General features: G+C 37.9%; 1 protein-coding gene across 1 annotated transcript in view; it reads left to right on the top strand.

The window, feature by feature from the left end:
* Positions 1–23141, top strand: part of CPNE4 (copine 4) — a 428237-nt gene that overhangs the window by 108139 nt on the left and 296957 nt on the right. Inside the window, exon 2 of the mRNA XM_051963712.1 lies at positions 11022–11202. Within this exon, the coding sequence (XP_051819672.1) occupies positions 11023–11202 (180 nt within the window). The 5' untranslated portion in view covers position 11022. The remainder of the gene's footprint in view (positions 1–11021; positions 11203–23141) is intronic.

The raw sequence follows: 23141 nt of genomic DNA, 5'->3' as shown, positions 1-23141 counted from the left end.
AGCAAAAGCAAGCAGATGGAATGAGAACAGGGGGTGGAGACTAGTTCAGTCTACTGGGAACATTGAATGCGTGAAGGGGAGTTTGGGGAGAAAAAGCCAGAATGGATAAATGTTGTCTGATTATTGAGAACCTTTATGATCATGATAAATGAAGAGTTGAATGTTTGTCGAGAAAGCAATAAGGAAGACCTGTAGGTCTTTGATTAGATGAATCACATAATTAAATCAATGAAATTATGAGATTATATAGGTAATGTGGTGAAGAATGAGCAATGAGGAGAGAAGTTGTACTGATGCTGTGGACATAGAATGTCTGAAAGTTGGCAACCAATTAATTATATAGTGGAGGAGAGGGAAGAGCCAAAAATACTTATGAAAGGAACTGTGTTCAAATTCTATTTCTGATTCATTCGATCTGTGTGACTTTAAGCAAGTCACATAATTTCACTTTTTTTGCCAATGTTCATAAATCTGACCTTCATCAAGTTTCAAGGGCTAGAAGCTGTTGGGGATGGCGAACCAAGACCTTGACCAAGGCTTCAGATCTTGGACTCGGGCTCAATTTATTACTTCAGAATTAGTTTCAAAAGTGAACTTATCTTCTCTTTGAAAAATGGGGAGAGAAGAAAAAAGGCTTTTGAAAATTCTCTCTACTTCTGATTTGCTTTTCAATTCTTTCTTCAGTCTTTCTCGCTTCATGTTCTGTGGTCTCTTGCCCATTTTCACTTTGTCCTTTGTCCTTGCATTTATTTTGCTCATGCCATCCTCCATGTTGGCAATAGATATCTACCTGCCTTAAATGTTATTGGAATATGAACTCTGTGATGCAGAGTGTTGGGTAGGCCCAGTTCCTGATATAGTCTCTTACACTCTGAAGGTACTTAATAAATATTTATAAAATGATAGCAAGTCTTATTAATATAGATTCTAGAATTTAGGCCTTGTTGAATAGGGATGAAATTTATCTTTGCCTAGTTGCTAAATGAATTAACAGCATTAACAGAGTTGGATGGGGAATTTTAAATATACTTAAAATTACATTACTTAAAGGACTTTAGAAAATTGGTACAAATAAATATTCATTGGGTCATAGAGTTGGATGAGGTCTAAAAGGTTATTTAGTTTAACCTTCTTAAAATGAGGACAAAGGAGTCTAAGTGACTGGTCCAACTCACAAGTAGTCAGAGTCACTGGCAGGAGCTGAACCTGTTTTCTGCCTCCAAATCCAGTTCTCATTCCCAAGCTGAAACTGTCACTTTCTGCTCAAAAAACCTTTATTGTTCAAGGAACAAGACTGGCTTCCAGATGTGCCTATCTCGAACTGCTTTACATTTCAGACATTTTGCTGATTCAAAATAAGCTTCTGGTTTGGTGACTGATTGTATATGGAGAGTGGTCGAGAGTGAAGAATTGAGGATGACTACAGATGAATCACCTTGGTAGAATGAAAAGAATGTGGGATTTGGAGGTAGGAGAGACTTGAAGAAGAGAACACTGCTGACCTGGATTGTCCTTAAAATGGTGGTTCCAGGAGGAAATGGTAAATCTTACAGGCTCTTGATTGCTTCATCAGCTCCAGATTGCAGAAGTTTTCTTCTAAATTGATATCTATATCCTTTCTTCCTCTCTCCAATGGTTTGTGGTTATAGATTGAGCAGCTAGGTTGCTCAATGGATAGAGGGCCAGGTTTGGGATCAGGAAGCCTTATCTCCCAGAGTTCAAATCTGACCTCAGATACTTCCTAACTATGTGACTCTGGGCAAGTCATGTAACTCTCTTTACCTCAGAGATTTCCTCATTTGTAAAATGAGGTAAAGAAGGAAAAGAGAAATCACTCCAGTATCTTTGTCAAGAAAACTCCAAATGGGTTCATGAATTGATTTTGCTTAAAAATAAAAAATATTCAGCAGTGAAAGGAGTTTTGTTTATTTTCTTGCTTTTGGAGATTGGATCTCATCTAAGTGACTGAATTACTGAGCAACAAAAATGGTACAGTACCCAGCCTATCATAGAGCTCATTGGTTAATTGATCTGGTAATTATCTCAAATTCTTCCACAAGACAAGCTTGTTTCTATAGAGGTTAGCTGCATACAGAAAGGCAGAATCTGTCTAGCCTGATTCTGTGTTTTTCCCTGACTTCCTCCTAAAAGGCACTGAATGCATCTGCTTGCAGTGGTGCACCTTCATAATCTCAGCTCCCAAAAAAGATAGATTACTCCTCCCATGAGCTCAGGAGTTCAGAAGTACAATGGAGCTAAAGTGGTTCCGTGTCCTCACTGGGTCTCACCCCAGTAAGTGAGCCCTTAGAAGGAGGGCAAAGCTTCTGTACCTGTCAATAAGGGGTCAGGTTCTGAGTAGTTATTGTATTTTCAATTTAGATGAAATCCCAAAGCAGAAAAACAAAGACCTTTCAGTGCTGTATATTTTTATTTTTAAGTGAAATCAAGTTAGTTTTTCTCTGAGAATTTTGAGGTCAAGATAACTAACTATAGACATGCTGGGGCTTTGCCGAATCAGGTTACAGGTATTTCCAGACTAACATTTTAATCAGTTTTTACAGCTGCTCTCTAAACCATCTCCAGGTACCTCTATTGTCTAACGTAGGGCTATTACGATCACAGAAGGCCTCTAGTTCATGCTTTATGGGGACTGGTAGAAGAGAGCCATTGCTAATCATATTCATCTATATCTGACCATTGGGTTTAGATGGCTCTGGAGGAGAAAGTAGGCTGGTGATGACTTTGCCCAGCCCTCCCTCATTCAGATCCAATTTACTTGCATATCAGGACCCAATGCCATGGTTCTCTCAGAGCATGAAAGATAAAAAATAACAATGAACTGGTAGAGGAAATGGGAATATTTAAGATAGAGATGTCTTAAGGGAAACATGGCAGCTTTCTTCTGGTATTTGAGGAGCTCTCCAGTGGAGAAGGGATCTGTCTTAGAGAATCAGATTGGAGTTTCTTCTCATTGATGCATTATGGAACAGGCTTGACTTTGGCTCCTTGTTACTGGAGATCCTCAAGAGAAACCTGAATCACTACTTTTCAGGTACATTGAAGAGGAAGCTAATTTTTCAGACTTTATTGGCTTAGATTGTTACATAGATTCCTTTCAACTCTGAAATTCTGCAATTCTGTCTTGGATGCTAATGGTACAATGGAAGATAAGGGAGATTTGTGGTTAGAAGGTCTGGGGATAATTGCAGCTGCTTCAACTTATTAGGAGGCCAGTGGACATGAAATCAGGATGACAAAAAGTTTGAATTTGGTCCCAGAGACTAGCTGTGTGACCCTGGTCAAATTATTTAACGTCTGCCTCAGTTTCCCCATCTATAAAACGGGGTAAATAATCTCTTCAGGTTTATTGTGAGGATTATATAATATTAGCAAAACATTTTATAAACCTTTTCAGATAAGGCCAGTATGGGAATTTCTTTTATTTAACCATACTAGCTATCTCTGGGACCTTAGATAAATCATTTGTGTTTTGTGAGTCTTAGTGTCTCCATCTAAAAAATGAAGAGTTTGGTTCTTTATGGTTTGAAATTTATGATCCCATGCTTTGCTATGATTCTACAGTTACTGAAGTTACCAGAGAATATATCTCTGAGTATAGTTTCCCTGTTTTTTCTGGGATTAATCGATATAAACTTTTCCAGGAGAACATTCTTTGACTTTTAATGCATTCAATCTAGTATTCATCTTCCTCATGTCCCAGATCTAATTTGGCTTGTGAATGTCTAACTACTATTTGTCTAGACTGGGAAGAGAAGGAAGGAATCTACTAAAGGAGGCAAGAAAATTGGTTTTCAGGATCAATAATTATTGATAGGAAAGGTAATTGTGAATAGAATGCTGAGTTTGAAATCGGGAAGGTTCTGAATTCAAACATTCCCCTGACACGTACTCATCTTTTAATATTAGGTGAATTATTTAATTTCTCTGCACCTCGGCCACCTCCCTAAGACTTGTCAACTAAATATTAGGCAAGTTGTCTATGTGTATATAAACTAGTTATCTCTATCTATGGAAGGACTACCCATACTGGGACTATCCCATGACATCTACAAGGAACTATTGGTATGGTAGGTTCTGTTCCATAATGTGTCAGAATAACATCTCGACTTGTCTTTGGCAGTTTCTTCCTTTATCATGCTGAAGATATTTCCTGCTTCCCATCTGCCAGCAAAAATGGGACCAAAATTTAGAAAGTAGGAATAATGATAGAGAAAGTAGAGATTTATGCACCCATTTTTTTTTTAAATAGAGTGCCAAGGAAAGTTCTGCTCAGTTGGTTCCTCAGGAGCCAAGCTTGCTTCCCATCCCTCTCCGTCATTGTTTTCAACTCACACAGAAACTAATTAAGCTTCAGGATAAGTTTGTCCTATTAGAGAAATAAAGCAAATGGTATATGCTGAAATGGCTCTTTTTTATTACTTAAATTATTTTTGGCAAAGGATAGGTTTAATTTGCTTCTAAAATCGGCCAAATGTCAGCTTTTATCAAAACAATGTTCCCTTTCCAAATTAGTCTCCTCAAAACCTGACTATTGTGTGAAAGGCACTGAGAAGGATTTAAAGAGGCCTCTGGAAAATGTATTGATAATCTGGCCATGTTAATACTGCCTGTTAACGGAGTGTGAAATTGCCTCTTTACCTCTGTTCTCTTGAGGGGAGGAAAGTGGCAAGTCACCCATGTGCATGGCTACGTTTATAGGGAGGGTCACTTTTAATTTGTGATTTACAGTCAGGTTAAAATCAGATGAGTGTAAAAGCCCAGGGGTCATGTAGACATACATAATCCCTTTAAGCTACTACACAGATCTCTGGATGCATGGCCAGGAATGACTTTATATCTCTCCAAGCACAGTTTTATTGGCTTAGATATAATGGGTATTCTGAGGAAGATTGTAAAGTTGGTGACGTATTTATTTGGCAAGCCCAGCCTCTTCTTTCAGTACCCAATCCCAGCAAAGACAAAGGGAAGGTAGGATGCTGGGATGGACCAGTGTTATCACTACCACCATCACCATCATCATCCCCCCAAATTTGATTAACTTATCTACCTCCTTTGTACCAGGTACCACATCAGGCATGATATGTAAAGTTACAATGACAAAACCAAAATATTAATTGGGCTAGAGATACAATGAAGTATGATATGGTCCTTGCCCTCAAAGTTTTTAAAAATTAATTTTTATTAATGAAAAAGCATTTTTCCTCTTCCTCTCACCTCTCCTCCTTCACTGAAAGAAATGAGCAAAAAATATTCATAGTCAAGCAAAATAAATTTTCCCATTGGCCATGTCCTAAAACATGTATCATATAGAATCTTGAATCCATCACTCCTCTCATAGGAAATGGGTAGCTCTTTTCCTCATTTGTTCTCTGAAACCACAGTTGATTTAAAAAAAATTATAATCTAGTTGTAGCTGAGGGGAGAAGATATTCATAATAATGATAAAAGGAAAACAGAGACCCAGTGTCATATAAATATCATAGAAATAATACATGTTAGATATAATAATATAGCAATAATAGTATGTTTTAAGATTTCACAAGCAACTTAGATCTATTATTTCATTTGATTTTCTTAGCAATCTTGTCAGATAAGTGCTATCCATAGAACCTGTTTTAGAGATAAAATAACTGAAGCTGACAGAGGTCCAAGGCTGCATTTGGTCACTCGGCTGGTAAATGTCTGAGATGAAATTGGAACCCAGGTTTTCTCATTAAGTTCCATATATATTCACTAATTACTTCAAATTCCAGAGAAGGGATAGAAGAAGAGATTGAAAATATGGAGAAATTCCTAGAATAGAGGTGACTCTGATGATGGAGAAAGTACAGGGATTGAGGTGGGAGAGAAAAGCAGCGAGAGGAAAAGGGAAGAGAGAGAAAATAAAGGGAGGAAGGAAGAACAAGAGAGGAGGAAAGAAGGGAACAACATGAAAACCAGAAATTTCTTCTTTTTTTGAGGTCCATTTCATTTCTTTATTCTCTCTGGAGAGGATCTGGGGGTCCTGATCTAGTTCTGGCTCAATACATCATATTTCCAACACTGTTTCCTGGAAACCAAGAGCCCATGGTGAATCCCTGAGAAGAGGAGTTATTTTTGGTCATTTGGTTCTTCAGGAAAAGCAGGGATTTGGAGGCTTATTGCTGAATGAGGAGGAGGGGTGGTGGATGGCTATAGCTTGTGAAGTTGAAGCAAAATGCAATTATCCTAAAACTTCAGACCAAGACTACCTGAATAGGTGTCTACCCCAGTGGTTTATTCTTTCCTTTCCATTATATTTTCTTTTTCTATCCTCTCTTCTCTCTAAGACTCCCAGATGATGGGGGGAGAGAAATCTCTAAGCTCTCCAGATGCTGGGGGGCATCTCCAAGATCCTCAGATACCCTTCAATGTCCCTCATCTCCTCTAAACTACTGCTTTTTATCTTGTTAGTTGTAAATTAGTGTGAGAATTGTATTATCTTTCCTTGGCTAGTCATCTACAGCCTTCTTGCCCAGCACATCTGCCCCTCCAATACCCAGAATACTCTGCTCCATCCTTCTAGACAGTGGTATGGAAGAAAAAAGTCAAGGAAGGGCCTTGATGCATTCCTTAAGAGAGAGGATTATAGATTTAGAATTAAAGAATCTTTTTTTTGCTGTTCTATAATTAATTTTGCAGATGAGATAATCTAAGTCTAGAAGAAGTTCAATGATTTGTCCAAAGTGAAAAAACAGACCATATGGATTGGAAATCAGATCTTTTGATTCCAAATCCAGAATTTTAAAAAAATTGTACCATGGTAGCTCTGTGTATGCCCTTCATGTGGGTCAGGAAAGGATAGATAGCTTCAGGTTTGAAAGGGTGGTGAGGGAGAGGACAGAAGAAAACTTTGATATTGATTAGATCCAGTTTAAAAATAAAAGAAAAGCCTTTTAAACAAAGTACTAATATCTGTATTATGACAAAGAGAAATTTGTATATGGTATCATGAAATCCTGTTGACATTGATGCTGATAATGAAGAATTTATGAGAAAAGGGGAAAAAACATATTGGTCTGTGTTAAAATGATGCTAATTATAGTCAGTTCTGGGAATTATTTACTGTTTTATTTGATCAGCATGTAACACAATAATCCTGAAGTATAGGAAATGTGTCTAAACTTGGTTGTGAGTTATATTTGATTATAGCGCTAAGCTCTGAACTTGTTGCACATAACAGCTTATAGCTTTACAATATTAGATGGAATAATGATGAGTGGGTCAGACTTATAATGGTAACAAGGTTAGAAAGTAAAAAGAAAATGCTTCAATGATACAGGCTGGTAATTTTTCAGAAGAGGATTGTGACAGGAGAAAAAGAGAAAGTGAAGGGGTGAGACTCCTGGCTTCTGTGCCATAGTTTTCTCATTTGTAAAATGAGGGCAAACTTTAAAATCTCTTGAAGTTGCAAGTTTCTTAGATTCTAAGATAATAAGTCACACTTTGGCAGTATGGAAAGCCCAGAAGACCCAGATTCTTACCTTAGGCATTCACGATCTTTGCAACTGTGGGTAACTAATGGGCTTAGTTTCCTCCATGCAATGAGGGGGTTGGATGAAATGCCTTTGATGTCCTATCTAGATTACATCTATGATATATAACTTGTTTATAATATTGTGCATTTTTATGTTATTGTGCAATGAGATAGACTCATTTGCCACGGGGATAATTGTTTGCCTTGAATTATCACTACATTCTGGCAGCATCACATCTGAAGTGTGACTCTAGGGTTTTACTTGGAATTAGTTAATGCCATGACAATTCTGAGTATTTAACTAATGGCTATATAGCATCTAAGGTTTGCAGAGTATTCACTTTGCATTATCTAATTTGATCCTAACTATAACTCTTTGATATAATTTTTATTTATAAATTTATTTATAATTTTATATTTGAATAATTTGAGGTAGACAGAATTTATGTGACTTGTCTAGAATAGCCCAGATAGCAAGAATCTAAATCAGGATTTGAATCTGGATTTTCCAGATCCCAGTCCTAGCCCACAATCCCCTCTACCATTTACCTGACATCAAATAGCACTTTATGATTTGCAAAGAACTTCTCTATAAATCACATGATGCAAATAACACTATTCTCTTTTTTGGGAATGACTTTTCCCAGAGCGACATGGCTAGTAAGGGCAAAAGCTGGAATTTGAACCTGGATCTCTTGACTCAACATCCTGTGTTTACTTTGCTGAATTGAATGATGGGTTCATAGGAGCATGCATCAGAGCAGAAAAGGATAATAAAGATCAATAAGTCCAACCCCTTCACCTTACAAATATAAGGATACTGAGGCTTAGGGAGCTTTAAGGTTTTGCTAAATACTTCTAGGTGGTGCAGTGGATGTAGAGAACTGAATTCAAATCTGGCTTCACTTACTAGCAGTGTGACTTTGAACAAGTCATTTAACTTCTGTTTGCCTCAACTTCTTCACATGTAAAACAGAGATGAAAATAATAGCATCTTTGTCATAGGATTATTGGGGGGACTGAATGAGATAATATTTGTAAAACCCTTAGTGCAGGGGACCTGACTATCTTGATCTCGGGGGCTTATTTGTGGTTTCAGGGTGAGATGCTCCTGTGTCCCCCCATATCATCTGGAGCCTCACCTTTCCCCTTCCAGTCTCTGAGTCACAGTCAGGGAGAAGTGACCCTCAAAGCTTCCAGAGAAGCGAGATAATGAGTTTCTAGGGGTGAGAAAGGAAGTCTCTCCCTGTTCAGCCAGTTCTCTGGCAGATGCCAAAGTGATGGCTTAATAGGGAACTCGAATAGGACCAAGTTGGAGGTCAGTGGCCTGAGGCAGCACTTCCAGGCAAGACAGAGAGGAAGCTCTGCTCCAGCTCATGCCTATTAAGCAGTCGACTCCTGTCCGCTCCCCTTGGCTCAGCCTGGGATGGGATGTAATTGACTGGAACGCAGAGGATCGTTCTTGTCTAATCAACAAGCCCTTCCTAAGTGCTTGCTGGATGCCCCGTGATGTGCATATAAAACTATAGGAACGGGTCTGTGATTGCATTGATAATCGAGGGCTCTCCAGTGAAGACATTTCTTCCAATGCAGCCGAGCACCTTCTTTGCAACTTCGATCTTAGCATGTTCTGGGCAAGGTGACCCTGGGTAAATAATTTGACCTCTTAGTTTTCTAGAAAACTTACTAATTGATTTATTATTTAGAAGGGACACCCTATAGAAAGGTAAGTGGATAGTGTGCTAGGTCTGGAGTCTGGAAAACCTGAGTTCAAATCATTAGCCATGTGATCCCGGGCAAATCATTTAACTTTATTTGTCTCAGTTTCCTCATCTGGAAAATGAACTGGAAAAGGAAATGGCAAACCACTATGTATTTTTGTCAAGAAAACCCAAACAGGGTTATGAAGAGTTGGATATGACTGAAATAACTCAAGAACAATAAGTGATCTTGAGCTCAATGCTTAATTGCAGTTTCCGACTGTTTTACTCCCGTGTCTCCCTCCTACAGCCTGATGTCCTGTCTGATCCTAAGACTTGAACCTAGGACATCTTGGCTTCAATACCTGCTCTTTCATCCCTATGCTATAATGATGAAAACAATTCCTACCCTCAACGAGCTTACATTCAACTGGAAGAAACAATGTATATAAGAAAAATAAGTACAAATAAACACAAAATTAGTATGTGAGGGGGAGAGGGGAATCAAGCAAGGCTTCTGCTAGGAGGTGGCAATTAAATTGATCTTGAAAAAACTAATGATTCCAAAAGGGAAAAAATTAAGAGGGAGGACATTCTATACATGAGAACATCCCTATGTTAATGCAAAAGCACATAGTTAGGGGATGACAAAAACACCACTGAAACACAAGCTGGGTAGAATCGACAACATTCTGGAAAAGATAGATCAGATCCAGACTGATGAAGTCTCAAAAAGCCAAATAGAGGAGTTGGTCTCTTAGATTTCAAGTACAGGGAGTCCTTGAAACTTCTTGAGCTTTAGAGTGATGTGGCCAGACCTGGACTTGTAGGGATACAAGTTTAGCAACTGTAAGGAGGGTGAATTGACAGGAGGGAAGATTTGAGAAGGAAAGCCAGTTAGGAGTCTTTGGCAATAGTCCAGGTGAGAAACCACGATGACCTGGATCAATTATTGGCCATGTGAGCAGAAGAAAAGGGACAGATATGAAAGGTATCATGGGAAAAGAATAATGGTAGTAATAATGGGGGAACAATAGCATTTATACAGTGCTGTATATTTAGACAACTAGGTGATGCAGTGAACAGAGAACTAGACAGGAAGACTTGAATTCAAATTTAGCCTCTGATATTGACAACCTTTATGTTTAAGTTAAAGTCACTTGATCTCTGTCTACCTCAGTGTTCTCTTCGGTAAAATGGAGATGAGAGGGGAACTTATGTTTCAGGGTTGTTGTGAGGATGAGCTCATTGACATGCTGATTATCATCATCTTCATCATTACCATGCACATTACATACATTGACTCATTGGGTCCTCCTATCAGTCCGCAGAAGGAGGCATTTCAAATATTGTTTTTACCATTTTAAGAATAAGGAAATGGGCTCAGAAATATCTGATGATGTTCCCAAGGTCATAGGGCTAGAACATGGAAAAATTGCAACTTGGATATTGTTAATATTTCTTGTGCATTCCAACCTTAATATGGAGCTAGATTACAGTTTGCACTCTACTGCACTAATTAATTTTATTTTGTAGACTCTAGAGTTTAATATGCAAATATATGCAAATCAGATGGAAGTAGAATTCTGAGCCAAAACTCCTGCACATTTTTTTTTTTTTAAACTGGGACTGCACCATTGGGGTGGAAAGTGAGATAACAAATATTGCCAGTATTTGGAACTGCCTGTTGAATAGTCAATTGATTGAAGAGTAACTAAAAGTATTTCTCCCTTCTTTGACAAAGCTTGCTTTGACTGACACATCTTTTCTCTCTCTCTTTCTCTATTTTTTCTTTCATGAAATAGAATGAAGAAGATGAGCAACATTTATGAATCAGCTGCCAATACACTGGGAATCTTTAATAGTCCATGCCTGACAAAAGTTGAGCTGCGGGTAGCGTGCAAGGGTATTTCTGACAGAGATGCCCTTTCGAAGCCAGACCCCTGTGTCATCCTCAAAATGCAGTCCCACGGGCAGTGGTTTGAGGTATGTATTCCAGGAAAGGGGGAGGAGAATGTCTGTGTGAATGTCCGGCTTGACTTTCTCTGGCTTTAGCTTATAAAAAACCAAGTCTAAGTTGGGACCTGCTAAAAGTACATACAATAGAATATTGTGATAACATGGCTTGCGTATATGATGAGCTCTTCAGAGCCCAAGTGGTAGAGTGGATAATGTGGGCTAAACTCAAAGCCAGGAAGACCTGGTTTCAAGTCTTATCTTTGTTCTTTGACATTTATTAGTTAGCTGATCCTGAGCAAATTTCTTTACCTTTTAGCCCTTTGGGCTATTCTCTGAGACTCTAAGATACAGAAAAGATGCCCACCTCCACTGGGCAGAGAGATTTCCTTACTCCAATGACATTGTAGGTCCAGTCCCAATCCACTGAATGATTATTATGGAAAAAATACTTAGTATGCATAGGTATTTAATTTCTCTGGATGTATGAAGAGATGAGTAGATAACAGCACATGCCTTTAGAACCCTTATTCCCTTGTATGCTTTGAAGAAAGGGACTTAATGATCCCTTACTCTCTCCCCAGCAACTAGCATAAAGCTATTCTGAAAGTATTCTCTCTTTCCTCAAGTTATTTTAGAGTACTCTGTCTGTATCTCTGCTTGTCCCCTTCCCTCCTTACCTTGTACCATACTAAACTGTGTGCAGCTTTGTGTGAAGGTAAGCTTCTTGAGGTCAAGGAGTCTCATTTTTGTGGTCACGTGGCCAGGATTTAGGCCAGGTGGCTGTTGGTTTTTGGTTGAATTGGATTTATCAAATGAATGAGTAAAATAATTATTTAGAGCCTAGATCTGATTGTACATAATAATATATGATAGTACAAGATAAGATACACTAAAGGCCAAGTGAATTAGGCAGACATGATGCTACTCCTATTCCAGAAAGGAATTCAAAAAAAACTCTTTGCAACATGGTTTCTTTGCTATACAAATATGAATGTTCCAGAATACAAAAATGTGTGTCCCTAAAATAGAGCAATAAAAGGCCAAAGCTGGACAGAACATAATTAGTTTATCATGCTATCACTTTGAGTAACTTAATGGGAATCTGCTATACATGCTGTTAGCATAATATGTTTTTGGCAATTTAGCATCTAGATGGGAATGGTTACTCCTTGGCCCTCTGTACCAAAGGAGAGGAAAAGCTGCAGTAAGAGTTCAAAATAGCATAATCCCCAATGCAATTATATTGGGCTTTAGAATGTGGTCAGATTGAAAAGGGAGGTGATTTCTCCTTTGCTAAAGGACACACAGTTGACCTAGTATGGGATGTAAGGAATTTGATTAGCATTCTCGAAATATATTATCCTTGTCATAATAATGTATTGTTACTGAAACCATAATAATTTATAATAATATTTATTAACATGTCTATATTCCAACACACAGAGAAATTCCCAAAGACTCGGCTGGTCTGTGATAATTTCTTCTGTTGCCCCATCTCTTTGGTGGGGGGCAGAGGAATTAGCTAGATTCTAGTAGGCATCTGACCATCACTGATAACCCACAGAATTGTTGTTTTAGAGTACTCCATCTGTATCTCTGCTTGTCCCCTTCCCTCCTTACCTTGTATCATACTAAATTGTGTGCAGCTTTGTGTGAAGGTAAGCTTCTTGAGGTCAAGGAGTCTCGTTTTTGTAGGAGGCTACAGAATGGAGGCTTACTTCCAGATAGTTGAAATTCATTGTATATCTTTTTGTACTATATATCCTTTGTACTATATGTTTATTAACTTTGTTCCTGGGAGAGAAACAGAAAGAAGAGTGAGCCATGATTTCTTTTACCTATTTGAATTGACACCAATAGACCTTTGACCATTTGGTTTTCTGATGAATTGTAATTATCTTTGCAGATTCTAAGGTCAAGGCTTGGTGAAGATCTGCATTTATATTTGTAGATTTTGTATCATATATTACATAATTGATTTTTATAGTGGGAACTTTAACCTAAAATTCTGAGTGGTCTCTAACATTCTCAGTTGTTTATTTAAGATATTTCAGCTTAGATTCAGCCTCTAGATATTAAAAATCACCCTTGATTGGTTTGAACCAGACGGTAGATGGGTAAACCCTGGTGATGGAGACAAAAATCCTAGGTTCAAATCCAATTTCCTAACTGTGTAATCTCTGGTAAACCTAACAGGGAGTGTGAACATCTGACCCTAAACCATTTAGAAGATTTAGAGTTGGAAGGAACCCCATCTGGTCCCAACTACTGTCATTTTATAGCTTATAAAATGGAGCCCAAATAGGTAAATATGATTTGTCCAATGTTATATAGCTGGATAGTAAGATAGAATATGAACCCAAGTCTTCTGGCTCCAATCCCAATTCTTTCCATAATGCCATGCCTTGGATGCCAATCTTGCCATCACTCCATTTCATTGGGGTTGGGAATTCTCAGTGTGGAAACGCTGCTGAAAATGATTGGCAGCTCACTTGCAATTTATTGTCTGAGTTGGCTCACCTAGAACGGAAAGGTAATGTGATTTACCTGCCCAGGTAATATGTGTGTGTCAGAGACAAAACTGGAATCAATATCTTCTTAGCTTCAAATTGCTTCTTAACTGTTCAACCCTTTGTATAGATAAGTATATAGAATATAATTTTAAGATACAGAAAACACTGATGATGTTGGCAGAGGTGGGTGTGGGGATTGAAAAGGCTTTCTGATTAATGGCTCCCCTTCTGTGGGAGGCAGCCAGGTGGCATGGCCCATAAAATTCTGGATTTAGCATCAGGAAGACCTGAATTCAAATCTTGATGCAGATGAAGAGTGTAGATGAGATTTTTACTGGACTTGGTCAAATCTTGTATTCACACAAAGAGATTGTATGGCATTCATGGGAAAGAGGGTGATTAGAGCCATTGGGAGTGAGGGGCTGTCTTCCCTTAGGGAAGAAGGAGTACAGGTCCAGTTGAGGTAATCCCATTATTTTCTTTCTCTTAATAGAAATCAAACTGTATTCCATAGTTTTTGTCTTTGTGCTCCCACTGCCTAGCAGAGAACCAGCACATAGTCGGCATTGTTGAATTGCAACAGTTTTGTCCCAGCTATTCAGAGATTAATATAATGGGATGAGGAAGAATTGGGTCTCTAAGGCTCTCCCAGCTCTTTCATGTGCACAACAACAAGGACCTGTCACTCTCCTACATAGGGCAGGAAAGGCGTGGGGTCCGAACAAGAAATCATCCTGAAATGTTTCTATTTTAAAATCTATTGTTGATTCTTTGGACACTCCACTGTCAAGAAGCATAGAAATGATTTAAGAAAAAGATGCACAGAAATTTGAAAAACCCAGCTGATGGACATGACTTCGGGGATATTTGTCAATTGCAGGCATGGGCAGAAGTGGGGAAAAAATGTCAAATTAAAAGACTGTAGCTAGAAATCACAAGTGAGCTCCTTCCTCATAAAACTTTCTTTTCACACTTTGCTGACTTGCCGTGGCTGGGGAGCTCACACCTCTCATGACAGACGATAAAGAACCTCCAACAGTTTTAACAAAGTTTCCAAAGTGGCTTCACGTCAAAATCCCACTTGGGAAAAATTTATGTTTGCTTTCTGCCCCCCCTTCACACATTCTTAATAAGAATAATTTATTTTCATTTTGGAAAAAGTTGACACTCAGTTGAATATGAAACAATGTAGCTAGAAAAATATCTCTTGCCTGGCTGCCTTGAGTGAGAAAGAACAGTGAAAGGATTCAGAAATAGAGGATCTTGGGTTCAAATTTTTAATAATTCCTTGTCCTGGCTGTGTAACTTAACCTGCAGAAGAGGCTGGACAGGGTGATCACTTTCAGCTTTAAATTCTATGGTCTTAGGATCCTCAGATATCATCAAACCACCTGGAATAATCCTAAGTGAAAAATCCATCTAAAAGTATAGATTGTGCATTCTAGACTGAATGCTTTAGGATGAGGTCCTTAAGAATAATGTCAAACTGTATCTTGCTAATTTTATTCATCCTGGCGGCAGCAGTCTACAAGATTAGAATCATGGACCGCAACCGAGAAAAGCCTTTGGGTCAAAAAACCATGGTGTGTGCTTCTCTATCCCTAGGCCCACCTGTGAGTGTTAGGGGGTGATAACAGCCTCAGTGAGAGTGAAGAGAGAGAACTTTACTTAGACTTAGATTCAAGCCCTATCCATTATGCTTCCTAGCTGTGTGATCCCGAGCAACTCACTTAACTGCTTTGTCCATTAAGTAACTCCTGAGTACTCATCAACTAAGTTATACATCAGTTATTGGATCTGCTGGAGTCAGTTTTTACACTAAAGGAAATCACACTTGCTTTGCATATTCATGATGTTTGTGCCAGGAACCTTGGGAGAAAGGGGATTCATTCTATTAGCTTGTTTCTTTTTTATTTTCCCCTATCCCTTTTCTTTTTTTCTGTTCTTTCCTAAGGCCCTCCCCCTTGCTTCTTTCCTTTTCTCTCTTCTGTCCTTTTTGTTTTTTCATTTTTCCTTCCTTCTTTCTTCCTTTTTTCTTTTCTCTCCTTTTTATCCCTTCTTCCCTCCCCTTTCTTGTCTCTTTCTCTTCACTCTGCTTTTCTTCTCTCTTCCTCTTCTCCTTTGCTTTTTTATTTTCTCCTTTTTTCTTTCACTTTTTTTGGCTTCCCCCTTTTCCTCTCTCCTGCTTTTTATATCTTCTCCATTCCTTTCCTCTCTCTATTTTTTTCTTTCCTCATTTTTCCTTCTTGCCCCAATAAGAAAATAAGACTTCACCCTCCCCTTATGTGGCCATCATCTTTTCCATTGCCATCTGAGCTCAGGTTTTGTTTTTAGTGAAGATGACATATTTATACTCAGAGAGAGCTTCTTGGTATGAGTAGCTTTGTGCAAAGAGATTATCATTCTTTTTTTTTAAGGCTTTGTCTTCTGCGGTTAAAAAAAAATCCTAGTTCCACCAGTGACACTTGACAAAAAAGTATTTACTAATTGCTGATTTGGATGTGGTCCTGGACTGGGAGAGTAGGACAGATGGGAGTCTATCTTGATGAATTAATGGAAGAATCCCATCAGGCTGAATTGCCCTGAACCTTGCAAACAGTCCTAGTATTAGACAACTTATCTTTTTGATCCTAGATTCTAGAACAGCAGTTGTGTGTGTGTGTGTGTGTGTGTGTGTGTGTGTGTGTGTGAAAAGAGAGAGTGAGAGAGACTAATTTTCTTTTTCAAAACTTTGAGATCAAGGAGATGGGGTAATGTGCTGATGGTACAGACCTTTATCTGGGTGATAAGACAGTAAAGAGAGGTTGTGGTGACTTCAAGTTGTAGCCATTACTGCACTCTGCAGGCTTTGGGTAGAGGAATGTCAATTGTTATGGAACTGCTCTAGTCTGGGCAGTCTTGCTCAGTGGCTGGTGTGGGAAGGGAGGTTGAATTGCATTTGAAGAATCAGAAGAGAGTCCCAGATCAATTCACTTCCCTTTGGAGACTTGTTCTGGGCTTGACTTCAGAACCACGCTTGATCCCAGTGAATAACATGAGGGAAACAGCAATGTACCAATACTCACATTACCCTCTTTAGAAGAACAGAAAATCGAACCACATAATACACTACCATGAGTGATAGCAGAGAAAACCCAGAATTCAAGAGCTGCAGTCTGAAGATTGTTGGAGTTTCTTCTGGTTCTTCCCTTCCCTCCTTTCCTCTATACTGCATTGTGAGTTTCACAGAAAATAAACTAGTCTGATGTTAATCCTCACAAAGTCAGATGTTTTAGTAGACTGATTCACCAGTCCAAGATTCTGTCAGCTAAAGAAAGCACCCAGAGATGTGAGCAGGTAGCAGGCTAGTAAAGACAGGGTCGAAGCTTTTTTAGCCAGGAGTCACTTGTGCGAGGGAACTATTCTTGGGCTGAACAAATGCCAGTGGGCAGCTGAGGGTATATTCCATGATTCGGAGCCAGAATGTTAGTGAGAAGGGAAGGAGGAGCAGATAATATAGGAGTTCTACTCTTGATCCATGGTCTCCTCCTATCCCTATCACAGCACAAAGATTCTAACGCTTGGAAGCCCAACCCCACTGAGGTTTGAAAGCTTATTGGTTATTAATCATCTGGTGCTTGTAGAAATCCAAGGAAATCAATGCTGAGTAATATTTTAGATAATTGGGTAGCAGAGTTCTTATGACATAGAATCCAGAAAATCTTGCTTCTCAACCAGTTTCCAACATACACTGCTTAAGCAATCCTGAGCATTTCACATTAGTTCTTAAGACAATTTTCAAAGACCCAAAATTGTAGTGAAAGTTCCCATCTGTATGGATAGAGGCAGTTTTCTCATCTGGTAATGGTGATAGTTAGCTTTCTAATATCATAATAACATATGGGATAATTCCTATCCCTAAATAGAGGCACATAGGTAATTATAATACATTATTATTATTATTATTATTATATACAGCTAGGGACACAGATAGGTGTCCCAATGGATAAATGATTGGATCTAGAGTTAAGACTACCAGAATTCAAGTCCAGTCTCAGACACTGACTAGCTAATATGATCCTGGACAAGTCATTTAACTCTCTTGCCTCAGTTTCCTTATCTGTAAAGTGAGAAAGAAAATGGAGAAGGAAATGGTAAACCATTTTATCTCTATCAAGAGAACCCCATATAGAGTCATGTAGAATCAGATATGATTGAAAACAGCTGTACACAAGAAAAGCACAAAGTAATCTCAGATATAGGGGCTGATATGGCAGTGATGGGGCCAGAGGATGAGGGGCTCAATTCTTGCTATCATCTTTGGCCACCCATGTGAGTAACTACCTAAACCTCTTCTTCCTTCTTTTCAGTACTTTTAGTAGAAGATGTTATAAGCTTTGAATAGGCCTGGGATTTGTGTGTTCCATTTTTCATTTTTCTCTAATCTGAAGACTAGAAAGCTCAGCAAAAACATTCTGATAATCTTAACTTTCCATCTGTGTCTCCCCTGCCAATCAGTGTTCCCATAGTTTGGTAGTATCATGAGAGGAGTGACAGGAAGTTCACTCATTCTAGAAACTCTGGAAGTCCTTTGGGTCAGATTGCAGGCTAATTCAATATTTTATCTCATCTGAGCTCAGAAATGTTTGAATTACTATCTCCGGATGGTCTACTTTTAAACACTTAATTTATTTCTGGGGCTTTTTCTCAGCTCAGAATTTAGTATATTAAGCTGTCTCCCCCCCCTCCCTTTCTGCATGTGAAAATCAGTTCTGGGGGAGGGATTATAGTCTTGTATAAAGTTTTGTATCAAAGAGAGAAACTGAGATAATTTTCTTTTCTTAAAAAAAAAAAAAAAACTTTGAAAATGTCCTTTTGGAATAATTTTCCAAGAGTGGGAATAGGTACCAGGGATGATTTTTTTCAAAAGTTTCTGTCATTTAAAGGCTGCCTCATTCAGTTTGGAAAGTGCTAATTTGAAGCACTTAACGATTTCTGGAGGCATTAGTTAGCTCCTGAAAACTCCTTGGATATTGAAGAGTATTGTTCCCAGAGGAACAAAAAAAACTGTTATAGGTGGTGAATACTATGAAGGATGCTAGATTTTCTCCATGCAGTGACTAATTTTGTTGAATTAGTTTTTTCCTTGATTTTTTTCTTATTTGTTATATGAAATGGTTCCCTGGATGCCATAGGGGAAGGGATGTATTAGGAAAATTGGGTGATAGGAAACCAAAATCTATCAAAACAAAAATTTTAAATTGTTTTTAATATAATAACATTATAGTTTTGTGGGCAGGGAGTTTCATCATGAAATTAGGAAAGAGATAAATTTGGGTCAAATAAAACACAGGGCTACTTTTCATAATGGCATTGGGAAATTTAGGATATTTGTTATCCAGAAAGATATACAGGCTGAAAGAAAACATTTCTGATCCTGTACTTTTTTTTTCTTTCTGAACTTGAAAATCTGGATAGAAAAGAACTAGGACAGAGTAATAGGGGCTATAACCCTAGGGTCCTGAGTGAAGAGGGAGTTGATGGTACTTATAGTCCTTTGGCAGTATAGAAAGAACAGATTCTTATTTAAATGAATCATTAGATTAAATAGGAAGTTACCAGGTGGTGGGCTGAAGTGAGCATCCTCTTCCTCTGCTCTCATTCCCTGTTGCTTCAGTTTAAAGGAGTGGTTCTCAGACTCTTTTTCTCAGTATTTTTATGGTATTAACAACTATTGAGAATATGTCCAAAGGGTTTTTGTTTATATGGGTTACATAATAGATATTTATCATAAATAGAAAAAAAACCTAATTTTGAATTTGTAGACCCTCTGAAAGGATTTCAGAGACCCTCCAGGATTCACTGCACCACCACATTTTGAGAACCACTGGTTTAAAGTATCCTTCAAACCACTTGCATTAGGTGTGGCTTGTGGTATCAGCCTCACAAGCAAAAGTTCCCCAGTATAGTTCTGAGATCAGATCTTCTCACAAAGAGAATATGGTTTGGCCACAGTTTTGACAAAATGGTTTTTAAAATTGAGACACAAATATACAACTACCCAGCTCATGAATGTTTTCTTTTTGAGATGAAGACCAGTTTTTCTCATAAACAGATTGTTTCATTAAAGTTTCTATTGAAGGAAGAAACTGTGAGTTTTTTTTTTAATTGAAAACATAAATACAGACAGCCTTATGAACTCTTGACTTGGGAACAGCTTATCTGTGTTGATGGCCACTGCCCCCTTGCCTCTTTTTGCCTGAACTATGCCACATCTTTTGGAGCCTCCTACTTCCTGACTCATTTCTTGGGATTGACCCAGTTTTCCTCTAGCCCTTGCAGTGGGGTCCAGGGACCCCTGCACAGCCCCCTTTTCCGTCTTCTCATTGGTAGACCATTCCATATGGCTAGCCAGCACTTAAGAGCTTTTTTCTGTTTCCAGTCTCCTTCCCAGGATTTGCAGAGCTCAAAGTTCTTAGTGTTCCAAGGGCTCAAATATTATAGGAGAATTCTGTACTTGGGACTACCATTTTAGAAATTGGTTTTTTTTTTTTGTTTTTGTTTTTACATCTTCTAGATTTTCCTTTATATCTCTTTTCTTTTGCCCCTGCTACTAGAGAATCTTATTTTTTAAAATTATTTTTTAAAGAAAAATAAGAGAAAGGAAGGAAAGGAATATTCAGCAAAAACCAATCAATCCACCTAAATATTTTTTTTAAAAAGCTAACATATATAGTATTCTACAGTCATGGACCAATCCTTCTTCTCCCCCTTTACTGCCCCACAACACAAGCGCGTGCACGCACGCACACACACACACACACACACACACACACACACACACATGCATATATACATCCCTTTGAAAGGACTTGTGAGAAGGGTCTTCTAAAATTTTTTCTTTGACATGAAACCTCTTCTTTAAAGTTGACAATATTTATGTTTAAGCATTTTGTATTGGTAGCTCTTTCTATTTTCATTATCGTAGCCTTTCATATAGTTTTCCTAGATCTACTTGCCTCATGTAAGTCTTTTCATGTTTCTCTGCCTTTTTGGTTCAGGTTGGATTTCTTGGCTGGTTCCATGGTTCCTCTTCACATCCTCTATCTCCCAAATATGTCCTTTTCACAAAAACCTTGTAGGTGTTGCTGAAACTGAAGAGTGAATACAAATATTTTCAAGCTGTCATCTTTAATTCTGAATGATTGCTACACTTGACGCCTCTCCTCATTTAAATAGGGAAAGGCAAATTGGTTTAAAAGCCTGTCATATTACACAATTCAAAAAGAACCTGTGAAGAAAATGTGCTCTGATAGCCTTGTTTAGAAGAAAAATATTGTGACAATCCCCTACAGATTATTTTCTATATAATTTGGTAATCATGGAGAAGAGATTAAAAGAAATAAGGAGGATTATGAAGGATTTTAGAGAAATCTATGGAATTTTAGAGAAAGAATTGTTCAAATTCTCTCCAAATTCCCTCTTCTATTAGCTCTTTTCAATTTCAGAGAAGGGAATAATTGTAATTTGGCTTCCTGGAGGAGGTGAACTGAACTCTGAAAGATATATAGAATTTCATTATGTAAAAAAGGGGAAGAGATAGGATTTAATTTTCTTTTATTTTTTTTAAAATTAAAGCTTTTTTTATTTTCAAAACATATGTATAGATAGTTTTCCAACACTGACCCATGTAAACCTTGTGTTCCAAATTTCCTATCCCCTTCCTCCCATCCCTTCTCCTAGATGGCAAGTAATCCAATATGTTAAACAGGTTAAAATATGTTAAATTGAACATATGCATGTATATTTATATAATTTTCTTGCTGCACAAGAAAAATCAGATCAAAAAAGTAAAAAAATGATAAAGAAAACAAAATGCAAGCAACCGACAACAAAAAGACTGAAAATATTATGTTGTGGCCCACATTCAGTTCCCACTATCCTCTCTCTGGGTGTAGATGGCTCTTTTATTACAAGATCATTGGAACTGGCCTGAAGGAGATGAGATTTTAGATGGAGAGAATAGCATAAGTAAAGGAAAAAGAATAGGAAACATGGTAAGTATATTTTGAAAGATGGAAAATAAACCAATTTGACTTGAGCAGAGACCTCATGTAGAGAAACAATGGGATATAAGCCTAGAAATGCCTCTGGGGTATGGAATGGTAGAGTTCTCAAAGGCCTACCTCAGGAATTGAAACACTGAGTTATAGGCAAAGAAAATGTGATGTTAAACTCAACTGGAAGAGAAGCAAGAGAAACAAAATATGTGAAAATCTCCTTATCCCACTCTTCTATCACTGTTATCATTATTATCTTTCTTTGTTATTATCTCACACTGAGAAATTTTATTGGTCATAAAATCTTTCAACTTGAAGATTTTTTCATTTCTAGAGAGCTGACTTTTCCCAAGAGAAACCCCTGTCATATTGAACCTGGAGGAGAATTATAGAGGAAATGTGATAGATATATTTGAGTATTTGAAGAGGGGGATAGGGAAGGGTGTTAGCCTCGTGCCACTTGTTCCCAGAGGGCAGAAGTGGAGTGGGAGATGAAAATTCCAGTTAAGTGGATTTTGACTTGAGGTAAAAAAGAAAAACAGCAGCAGCAACCTCTGAATTGTTAGAATTATCCAAAATTAGAATGGCCTCACTCAAAAGGTGGTAGATTCTCTTTCACTGGATGTCTTCAAATCAAACATGATGATTATATAGAAGATTTTCTTTGGCAGGTATGGACCAGATGGCTTCTGAGGATCCTTTCAGATTAGAACCAATAATTCCAAGTATTCTTGAGCAAATTGACAAATTGATTTATCGTCAATAGAAAAGTGAATTAACGTCAGAAGTGCAAAGAATATACAAAATAATTTGGTTGTAAAAAAGAAAAAATAATGAAGACTTTTAAAATCTAATTTTTTTTATTGGTCTGTGTATTTTAAAACTTAAAAATCACTTTAGGAAATTAGGTGGAGATGTTAGTGTACTCCATGTCCCTAATTAAAAACCTTTGTATTTTAAAACTGGTGCATTACAGATTCCCACAGTCCATCTATATACTATATTGCCAGATTCATCTTCCTGAACATTGCTTTCAACACATTATCTTCCTTTTCCAAAACCTTCCCTACAAAACAAAAGCCAGACTTCTCAGCCTACCATTCTAAGCTGGACCTTCCCACCCTGCATTCCCCACCCTCCCAAATTTCCATTTCCCACCCTGAGTTTAAACCTCATGCAGTTCCCTCCACCCCTTGTAAATACCAGGAATTTGAACCATCATAAATATTCAGAAAAACACTCTCCTCAATCCTTTGTACAATGGATTGTTGAAAAATTCTGCCATATCATTTATTTATAGTTCTCTCTCAAAATATTTCCTTTTATAAAATATGCAAGAGTAGATGGTACATGTTAGGATAATTTTCCTTACAGTATGAGATGCAATATTAACAAATGGATCTTACAGCCTACA

The sequence above is a fragment of the Antechinus flavipes genome, chromosome 5 (genome assembly GCF_016432865.1).
Source record: "Antechinus flavipes isolate AdamAnt ecotype Samford, QLD, Australia chromosome 5, AdamAnt_v2, whole genome shotgun sequence".
In the NCBI taxonomy this organism is placed as follows: domain Eukaryota; kingdom Metazoa; phylum Chordata; class Mammalia; order Dasyuromorphia; family Dasyuridae; genus Antechinus; species Antechinus flavipes.
Note: the sequence above shows the minus strand (reverse complement) of the source record. Positions and strands in the feature narration are given on the sequence as shown.